The 10,981-nt window shown below is 41.2% G+C and overlaps 1 protein-coding gene across 1 annotated transcript; it reads left to right on the plus strand.

The window, feature by feature from the left end:
- The first annotated feature begins 6,817 nt into the window (after window positions 1-6,817).
- LOC100245658 (pectinesterase) lies at window positions 6,818-9,329 on the plus strand. Its single transcript, XM_002277257.5, has 3 exons — window positions 6,818-7,206; window positions 7,288-7,887; window positions 8,203-9,329. Exons 1-3 carry the CDS (start codon window positions 6,906-6,908, stop codon window positions 8,898-8,900), a joined length of 1,599 nt encoding a protein of 532 aa, XP_002277293.5. The 5' UTR covers window positions 6,818-6,905; the 3' UTR covers window positions 8,901-9,329.
- Window positions 9,330-10,981: the final 1,652 nt, after the last annotated feature.

A 10,981-nucleotide genomic window follows, 5' to 3' on the forward strand; every position in this document is an offset into this window, starting at 1 on the left:
ATTGATATGAATAAATGTAATTACAAAGAGATCTCCGGACCACAAAAATATAGAAGGAAAAATTACAGCAGAAAAATTGCAAAAAGAGATAAACTATCAGGGAACGGGCTTCTCGTAGAGCTTCTTTTCTTCACCCGGAGGAATCGAAGGGGTATCTCGCTTGATACCGTTCTTCTTCATACAGCAGCGATACCCAAAGATAAACGTATCATCAACTTGTTGCTGGTAATCCGCTGCAAGTTCCTCCCTTTCCACAGCAAACTCCCGTTCATGTTCTTCTTTTTGCACATCCAGGCGCAGCTGCAAGTCTTCCTTCTGTTTCTTTTCATTCGAAACTTCTGTCCGGAGTTGACTCACTTCATCCCTTAGCCGGGCTGCCTCACCTTCCGCCTCATGTAGGCGGCCCGCAGTTGATTCTTCTCGACTCTTCGCCTCAGCCAACTCCACTCGGAGGGCTTCATTTTCCTCTCGCATGGTGGATAGATTGGCCTCAGCCTCCTCCATTCTCAGACGCAGCTGATTTTCAATCTCTTGGCGCCGAGAGGAGAAGGTCCTCATATAGTCTGCAGTCTGCAGCAGCTGAGTAAAAAGATCGTGTTGTTGAGCCATGCCGCGGAGGCCCCTCACCAGCTGACACGCAAACAAGAAAAGCAAAGACATAAATCGTACTACAACAAACACATCAGTGCAACAAAGAGTCAAAAAGCAAAAGCACAAGACAACGGTATACCGTTTCTATCATATCAAACATCTTAGCAGAGGGCTTGATGGCTTTCCAGTCGGGTGTAATCTGTTTTAGTTTAACTTCCAACTCCGCATAGCTGAAAGGGCTAGCAGGAGCTGCATCGTCAGCAGGTTCCTCCTCAGATGAGGAAACAGAAGGTGACTCTTGTCCCGGATTCGGGACCTCCACATCTTCGTCCGGACGCATCTGTCCGGATACATCTTCAGCTGGAATTATTACCGGGGTGGCCGAAGTCTCAGTTGCCATCTCCACCTCGCCTCCATCCGGATGAGCGTCATGGGCAGAAGCGCAGCTAACTTCAATCTCTTGCTGCCGCTCTTGAAGCCGCCCAAGGAGTCCGGACCGTAGATCGCGCGTCGAACGCGGCTTCTTTGAAGGAGGCCCTTTCACCGGGACTATGGCCAAGCGATCCGGGTCGTCGGAAGGCTGACTTTGGCTTTCTGCCCCCGCTTCCTCCAACGAGGTCGTTTCAGCTGCATCAGCATCCGGATTAAGGTTGCCCGGACGGTTGATAGATGCAGCTTCCTCAGCCACGTTAGCCAGACGCGCAACCGCGGCCAAGGAAGTGCCCGAATGGTTCAACCCCGACATGCGTCCGGGGCCGCTTGAGATAGAATGCGGAGCAGCGTTTATTGGCTCCTTTATCATTACTTCCCCCTCATAGGTAATTTGCGGAGGAGGAAACTCCTTGGGAGGAGTGGGTTCCTTCACATCCTTCCCATGCTTCTTCACCAGCTTCCTCCTTTTTGCTGGAGCTTTCTTTGGAGGAGAATCCGGACCCCGCTTCTGTCCGGGAGCCTTCCGGATAGTGCCTTCATTTTTCCTCTGATCTCGATCCTCCAGGAGCTTTCGCCGTCTCTCAGCATTAGCCTCTTTAGCTTCCTGATAGAGGGGGAGCTCCTTCATAGTATAATGCTCCCCAGGCACTATCTCATCCTTTACCAGTTTCCTGGGGAGAATATTGATAACATATTCCTGGGACTCCCGGACGACCGCTATCAAATTTCGCGCGGAAAGCAATGTCTTGTAGGCCCTCTCCTTGGGATCTATCTCGAATAATTTGCAGACACAGGCGAAGGACGCCTTTTCCACCCAATCCACAAGGTGGCCCCTCAATTCCAGACCTGCATTAACAGCAACAAAAGGTGAGAATTCCGTCCTGGAAAATCAGCAAAAAAAAAATCAGCGAAGTAAAATCCGGACAAAGAATCGCAAAACAAGAATACCCGGAATTTTTAAGGTATAATTTGGAGAAAAGGGCCTCGACGCACGCTCCGGTAGCCCCGCCTATCCACCCCGGACCGCCACCAGCCCCTTCGCCCCTCCCTTTGTCGAATCTGGCAGCTCTGTCACCACTTGAAGGGAGGGCAGGTGCGCGGACACACTGAAGATATCATTTTTTGCTTTCTTCAGGGAATAGACAAAGAACACTTCCAGTAGCGTAAGGTCGAGGCTGTACAGCATGTTGATGATGCTGCATCCCATCAGCACCCGGACAAGGTTGGGATGAATGAAGATGGGTGGAACCTGAGAGAAGTGGAGGAATTCCTTGAACAACGCCGGCAGAGGGAACCGGAGCCCCGCGTTGAATTGTTCCTTTGTGAAGAGGATAACCTTTTCTTCACCTTTCTCAGTAGGCATAGCCGCCTCCTCGTTCACCAAGTCTATAGATACGTCATTTGGGATGCAGAACCGCTCCCGGAATTCCTTCACATCTAATTTGTCTATCGCCTTTTCGCCAGCCTCGCTAACCCCGGCAGATGAAACAGTCTTTTTTGGAGCCATTTCTTACCACAAAGCCAAACCAAAATCTACATACAAAAGCAATGCAACGGTTCAAACCAAGCAGTCAGAAAATACACAAACCCTAACCCAAAGCAGTCAGAAAACCCCCTCAAAACCACCCCCCCCCCCCCCCCCCCCCCCGAGCACCAACAAAATACCAACATTCAACAACAATTGCAAGCGACTTGTCCAAAACAATGCTCAAGCAAGCCAGAAACCAAGTTTAAAGAACCAGCAAACGCAACCAAAGGAATGACAGTAGCAAAGAGGTACGTACCAAATAAAGCTCTGAAGAAGAAGAACGGTTACTGTCTCGGTACAAAATCACCAGCAGCAAACAAACGAAGTCGTTCGAAGTTTTTCTCAGAAAAGCAAAGGGCGCAGGAAAAAGCAAGAAGAAGAAAGGCTCTCAAGAAAATGCAGTAGGAAAAGATGCACAAAGAGGTACAGTGCCCTATTTATAGCAGGACAGCCGTGTTATCATTGAAACGACATATTGCCTGGGGATACACAGGGTCGGCGGCTCGTCATAAATGCCTTTTTGGCTTCCGCACCCCCACTCGCCACGTGGCCCAATCAGACGAAGGGACCTCTTCAATTTTCAAAAGCCAGTTATTTTTAACCCGCCCATTTTTTGGGCAAAATAGGCAAGTTAAAAAGGGGGGCAATGTAGGGACCCCTCCCCTTGGGAAACATGTGGCACGCAGCTCATAGTGACGCGTGGCACGTGTTATCAGCCGGACCTTCATCATCCGGATTCCCCTGAGGATATGCATGGTGCAGTTATCCTATCCGGACCGCCTCAAGGAAAGGCAAACGACGTTTCAGCTTCTCCTATCCAAGGAAGAGCAAACGACGCTGGCAGAGCGTAGACATCCGGATAATCTCCACAACACATCCGGATAATCAGCATGAGCCACCCGGATATAAATCGTCTGAATGGTCAAATAAAGTAAAGCGAGTCTTACACGCAATCACAACAAGCAGCCATGGCCCACATCTTGTCACCTGCAGAGTGAGAAGACAAGAGGAAGCGACAGCAAGTCACTTCCCACGATCATTCTACATAACCACTTCCCACGATCTCTGACAGCCGCATCACCTACCATGGTCTCTGACAGCCATTCGTAGGATGATAATGCTCCTACTGACACCTATTATCATCATTACAATATAAAATATCTCCTCACCATTAATGAAAGGAGCGGTACCCCTGAAGTTATATATATATGCCTTCACACGCAGAAGAAGGGGATCCCCCTGGTAACCTCTTGAGACCTAGTAGAAGGCCAACTGATTTATGTCTCTCTCTCTTACCATGACTAACAAAACCATCGGAGGGTGCGTCCGGACACCCTGTCCGGATGCCTTTTGTAGGTACAACCGCTGAATCAAGAACCCCTTGTGTGTTGAGAATCACGTGTCCATCAATCTAGCAGCAACGTGAACCACCGGATACGCGAGGCGACAACAAATACCATTAAGTTTTAGTGGGTAATTATAAGTTATAACATATATAAATATGGTTAATCTTTAGATGTTTCAGAAGCCTATAGATCAAATAAGAAACAAGTATGAAGAGAGGCTGTGGCCTTTTAATTGTATTGTGGCCAGGTCAAGAGCCCAGTGATATCCTGACTAGTTGACACAGTTTCTTTGCCAAGGCATGTGCTAATGTTCCTGTGGACGTGACTTGACACTTGAGCACACCATGTCAAATCATTAATATGTCATTGTGCTGCCTGGTCCTTGAGTACTTACAGAAGTATAAACCTTTATTTCTCTAACAAAAGTTGGGTTTTATACCGGCACAATTGTGTTTGGGATTGGTTGGCCCAAAAATTAGGTTGGTCCATATAAGCTAGGTAATTGATGGAAAGTAATTTCAAACTATTTTCTATATAATGTTTGACAAACTTTTTAACCTTAAATCTTTTTTTAATAATTATTCTAAAAATTTATTATTTTTTAAAAAACTAATTTTTAAAAAATATATTCTAAAAATATATCATTTAAAAAAAAAATTGATATATTTTTAGTTATTTTTTATATACACAATTTTAAAAATATATATTTTCCAAAATGTTTGATTTTTAAATAATAATAATAATATTTTATTTTTATTTTTTGGGAAAATGATGTATTTTTTTCCAAATCACTAAATTATATAAAATTTTATTGAAGTTTACAAAATGAATAAAATTTAAATTAATATTTTTCTATTCTTTTTTTCTTTTTTCACGATGAGTAAAGATCATTTTTTAAAGGATAAAAAATTTATATCATTTTTTTTAATTTTCACACTTTCTAAAGGTTTTAAACTTAAACGATGAACTTATATGAACCAAAACTTAATTTTTGGATCAATTGGATCCAAAACACAATTATCCCTTTTATACATTCCATGCATTTGCTTTTCACTATAAATGTTATCCTTTCTATTCCTCATGGCTTTAATAGTCTAAATTTGGAGAAGCTTTACATGTAACAACTTGGAGACCTGGTGGGCATATGTGGATCGTTGTAGAAGTGTCCTGACTGATGTGATATCTGGATTACCAGAGTCATCCTAAGAGGTCCATAAGAACCAGATAAAGCATCTGAGTTAGGTAGCTAGGATGGCCCAAACTCCATGGATATGTCAATATTTTTGTCGGATGGTAGCTTCCTCTGTTGTCTATATAATACTGCACATGCACACCATTTACCCCACTCCATGCAGTTGTCATGGCTTCATCCCATTTCAAGAACTATGATGCTTAGGCTCTCCATCCCATTGAATACAAGATCGCTATATATATGTACATATATTCATTGAGCCATCCCTAAATTCCAGCCATATGACTGTATTTTTGACACACATGGCCAACAACTGTATACATTACATGGTATACATGCACTTTCAAACCATGAAATTTCTAGTTTAAACTCATTCCAAACTCAGTGCCTAGATAATGAGTGTGTCTGTCTTCATGATAATCTGGTTCACTGTTGAAATGGGTGCCCATATGCTTTCATTCCAAAAAAGCAAAAACTGTTGAGGAGGTCAACAATGAATATAGGGTGACGGATAGGCCAGTGAGGCCCATCAAACACTTTTTATATACACCTTTTGGCCCCAATTGAATAACTTATTCATTTCAAGGAGATAGGGCATTAATTGAGCCTTTTCCAGAGACCTCAAATTGCTTTGAAAGCCTGATCTAATTCCTTCAAAGGACGTGAGAGTTTCTTATAATTACCTCAAAAATTGTGTATTCTCGCCCTTTCCATGTCAAAAACTATATACGTATACATCCCTTGCCTACAATATTTTTTCATTCATGGGCTCCACTTTGTGACAGAAGGCTTTTGTAAATACGAACCAGGACTGATGTGGTACCTTGCTCTGGATTATGACATCTTATTCATCCATCTACATCACTATACATGCAACCTTTTCTTGGCTAGCTCTGTACATATCTACCCATATCAACAACCCCATGTATACCAATGACATTTATTCTGTATTTTATGTAAGATGCCTATATATATATATATATATATATATATATATATATATATATATATATATATATATATATATATGTATATATATATATATATGTATATATGTGTGTTACCCCAGTCTTTATGTCCATGTTGGCTTTACCCCGTGGACAAGGTCTTAGAGCAAGGTTGAATCAGGAGGGGGGAAACGCAAACATAGAAGAAGAAAAGGTCTGTAATATTAATGTTTTCACACTGCTATCCACTTGCAGTCTCGGAAGCATATCTAACAGATCAACATTTTGCCTTATCGATTGTTTACACATCTGTTTGAGTTGGATTGAATCACCAGATGATGTGCACATCCAACAATAAATTAATTTCATGCAGTTGGATTATCAGTAGTGACATCCAACCACTTATCTTTTTTCTTTTTTCTTTTTTTCCTTTTATTTAGATGGCTGTCATATTAGAAAGGAGCATTAGTAGATCGATCCAGATGTTTTGATAAAAAAAAATTTGGAGATTGGAGTATATGAGCATAGAAAAAAAGGGTTCCATGTAATAAATATAAAAAAAATGTTACAATGCATGGTTAAGTAACATATATATAGTCAAGTAGATTATGTGTAGAGTCCAAAAGGGATGTACACCTGGCTAAAAAGAATGAAGACGACAACTGCATAGGAGCAATACTCCTTTGTCATGCATGCCTAGAGAAAATAGACCCCCAAACTAACACTAAAAACGTTCTTATCCGGTCCATGAGCTTCCCTGGGTTATAAATATCAAGCCCCAGGTCTCAGGTGGTTGTAGGATTTGCAAGGGAGTTTGCTTCTCTGCTAAGCTATTTTTTCTAAGTTGTGAGTGCACGCAATTCTTTGATATGGGAAAAATAGTAGGGTGGACCCGTTTATGGCTTTTGGGGTTTGCACTTGCAGGTGCCTCCATGTCATGGGCTGCCATGGATGATGCCTATGAAAAGCGTGTCCAATCAGAGTGTGGCTTTACCACATATCCAAAGCTCTGTGTCCAGACCCTGTTGGGGTTGGGTCACTCCAAGGTTGATATTCCCTTTGTCCTTGTTAACAAGATTCTATCTGAGACCAGGCTGCCCACTTCGAACATTGCCAAATTCAGCTACCAGTTGGCAACCCCAGAAGCCCACTCTGCTCATCTTGTCAGAGGTGATAACCTAATGCCCCCCATGTTGCATTTTAAAAATATAACACTCGATTTTATTTTATTTACTCAAATTGTACATGCAGATTCTTGTGACATGCTTATGAGCATGTCTCTGAAGCAGCTAAACCAATCACTGTTGGCTCTCAAAGAATCTGCAAGGAAAAACAAGCATGACATCCAGACATGGCTGAGTGCTGCCTTAACTTTTCAGCAGACTTGTAAAGACTTGGCCGTGGAGATGACTCGCTACTTTGGCACCTCAATGGTTCAGATTTCCAGCAAGATGGATCATCTATCTCAGTTGACCAACAATGCATTGGCTGTCATCAACAGAATTACCCCCGGGCCAAAGAAAACCACAAGTGGACGTGGTCTCTCTGAGGAACAAGTTTTCCCCAGCTGGGTATCACCCAGAGATCGGAAACTTCTCCAAACCACTACCATAAAAGCAAATGCCATAGTTGCACAAGATGGAACAGGCAACTATGAGACCATTTCTGATGCCATCCAGGCTGCCACTGGGAAACGTTTTGTGATCTATGTCAAGTCAGGAGTTTACAAGGAGAAAATTCACACCAACAAAGATGGCATCACCTTGATAGGAGACGGCAAATATTCCACTAGAATTGTTGGTGATGACAGCGTTGGTGGAGGAGCTTCCTTGCTTAGCACCGCTACGTTTAGTCAGTTCCATCTCTCCCTACTAGTTGCATGCTATTTTCAGTTCAATCTCCATCCTTTTAACTGTCACCCACTTTATATATTATACAGAGAGAGAGAGGATCTTTTTCCTAGTTCCCTCTTTGTTTCCTCGGATTGTTTACTGATTTTCATACAAGTGGGTAATTGTGCATATAAATTGACCCATATGCTAGTTTTTCTGAGTATGAAAATGAAATTTGTGATTATTGGCTTTAACCAAAAAAAAAAAAAGGAAAATCACTTTCAGAGGATGGAGAGAGAAACTGACATCCTCCATCATGCTTGTATGAATGCAGCAATCACAGGTGATGGATTCATCGCAAAGGATATAGGATTTGAAAACGCTGCAGGCCCCAAAGGAGAACAGGCTGTGGCTTTGATGGTGTCTTCAGATCATTCTGTTCTCTACAAGTGCAGCATTGCAGGCTACCAAGATACTCTGTATGCTCAGGCACTCCGGCAATTCTACAGAGAATGCGACATTTATGGAACCATAGACTTCATTTTTGGAAATGCAGCTGCTGTTTTCCAGAACTGCTATTTGATTCTGCGTCGCCCACTTGGTGACTCTTTCAATGTGATTTTGGCTAATGGAAGGTCCAGTCCCGGACAGAACACTGGCTTCTCTATTCAAAAATGTACAATCATACCCAGCTCTGATTTCTCTGCAGTCAAACATTCCTACAAATCCTATCTGGGGAGACCCTGGAAAGAGTATTCAAGAGCAGTTGTGATGGAATCAAGCATAGATGATGCCATTGAAGGAAGAGGGTGGATTGAGTGGCCAGGATATGGGAGTTCAGTCCTTAAGTCTCTTTATTTTGCTGAATACTCCAACATAGGCCGTGGGGCTGCAACTTCCAGGAGAGTACAGTGGCCTGGGTTTCATCTTATTGGCACTGAAGAGGCCACTAAGTTCACTGTTGCAAACTTCATTGCTGGAACATCTTGGCTGCCCTCCACTGGAGTCATTTTCATCTCCGGCCTCCAGTAGTCATTTCACTGGATTTGAATATTAGCCGGCTTCTTCTGATCTTTTATTAATTAGTCTTATATGGGTTTCTTGAGAGAAGATTAAAAATAAAAAAGAAAAAGAAAAAGGAAGGTGAAGATTGCCATGGAATCTGCTTATATTTATATATGAATTAATGTACTTAATTAGTATAGTACTACTCCATAGTTGTATATATATAGTTTAGAATCCATAGCCATGAAGACATTTCATGTTGAGTTTCATCTTCCTTCTTCCAATAAAAGAGGCCAGGTCTACTTTTCTTTTTGTCTAAACTTTTTGTGCAAAACAGCCAAAGGAAGTCCTATTAATGGAATTGAACAGGGAAGAACTCTACTCCGGAGGTCCAAATTGGAAACTTGTACTAAATTCATCACACTCAATTTGAAATTATTATGTTATAATTGATCAAGGATTCGACTCTTGAAAGAACATAATTTTTAAAGATATTTGGATAGAACAATGCAACATGTTTTATCTAATGTGAATTTACTAAAAGTTTAAAAATATTCAAGTTGTTCATATTTTTAATAAAAGCATTCAATCCTAAATATAACATCATGATCGAGTTTAGCACAATAAAAGTAATTTACTCGTTTACTTTTTCTATTGCCAGAAAACAGAAGCTCAAATCTATCCCAAACAACAACCCCGGCCCTAGCCTTTCCATGTGTCATGACTCATGATGCATATTGCTCTAATTTATTATTATTATTATAAATTCAAAAGGCAGTTGTACAGCTGTACTACGTGTTAAATATTTCAAAGATTCTTTTGCAACGTGACATCACATGGGGTCATGATCCCAATCAAAATACGGAAGAAGTTTACACTTTACACTTTAGAAGTCTAGAAGTCTAGAATGCGGCATCCCATCCAATATGCGATTTAATCAAATTTGAATCATTGAATAATCGATGTTATAAATAAAATTAAATTAAAGTCAGACTTAAATACAAAATAATACCACCGATTTGCATAAGTTTCAACTGCTACGTCTTTCACCGACACTTGTCGATGTCCAGTCAAATACTTGAAACGCATAATTGGTGATGAATCATCAGGGGTATCAACTAGAAAGTTAAACGGCACATTTGTCGGTGGAGAGAACTTCGCAGATACTGCTCTATGGCTTTAAATAAGCCAATCCTTGCAGTCTATTAAGTCATACTCTAGTGGGGCTGCGCTGAAGATTATATGGATACTGGTGGGCCTGCCCTAGCCCAATTTTAATGGAAGGGGACTCTTGCTGGGTTCTGCAAATGAAAACTTAGATGGTAAAAGATTTTAAAGGGAAAGATGAGATGCTTTGTGAAGAGTGGCGTAGAGTCATGGGCAAGAGTCCAAAGCAGATGAAACCAAGGGCTAGCCAGTTGGTTGCAACTCAAGTCACAATTTAAGTTGGATGGGATGCATGGTGGGGTTTCCACAAAGGCATAGGAGAAAGTAGACAATGCTACATGGTGATGTCCCCCCCCCCCCCCCCCCCACCCCAAAACCCTATCATCAATTCATGTGTGCCACTGCAACTTGGAACCTACATGTTTTATCTTTTGTAGGAAAGGCACCTGCGAGTATTAAAATTAACCAACATGTTTAACGGTCATCCTTTCTTTTTTTCTCCCTTTTTCTATTGCTTTTTTGTAAAAAGAAAAAAAAAAAATTCTTATCCTCTTAGGTACCAAGTCAATGGGTACTTATGGAGTTCAAACTCGGATCATTCAAAGTGTGTGATGAAATCTAAGTTAAATGAAAGTAAAAATTTATAAAATTACAATACAAAAAAAAAAATGATCAAAATACCAAAAAAAATGACAAAAATATGAAGTAATGGGACCACATATCAAATGTGAAATAATGAAACATGAATGAAGCAATAAAGCCTAAGTTTTACATGGGACACTACCTATCTAAAGAAGATTGAATGACCGTCAAAAGAGGTCTTATCCTTCTTTTTAAACATAATTGGACACATTTCTAATACTTCTCTTTTTTTAACCCTTGCTAATTGTTTATTACTTTTCATCTTATTCCAAAAACATTTCATCATGGCACAAAAAGTC

Source organism: Vitis vinifera, chromosome 11, assembly GCF_030704535.1.
Source record: "Vitis vinifera cultivar Pinot Noir 40024 chromosome 11, ASM3070453v1".
NCBI lineage: Eukaryota > Viridiplantae > Streptophyta > Magnoliopsida > Vitales > Vitaceae > Vitis > Vitis vinifera.

Coding starts and splice junctions, on each gene's coding strand:
- LOC100245658 (XM_002277257.5), top strand. CDS start 6,906: ATGGGAAAAATAGTAGGGTGGACCCGTTTATGGCTTTTGGGGTTTGCA. Junction 7,207..7,287: donor CTCTGCTCATCTTGTCAGAG/GTGATAACCTAA, acceptor TTGTACATGCAG/ATTCTTGTGACATGCTTATG. Junction 7,888..8,202: donor GCTTAGCACCGCTACGTTTA/GTCAGTTCCATC, acceptor GTATGAATGCAG/CAATCACAGGTGATGGATTC.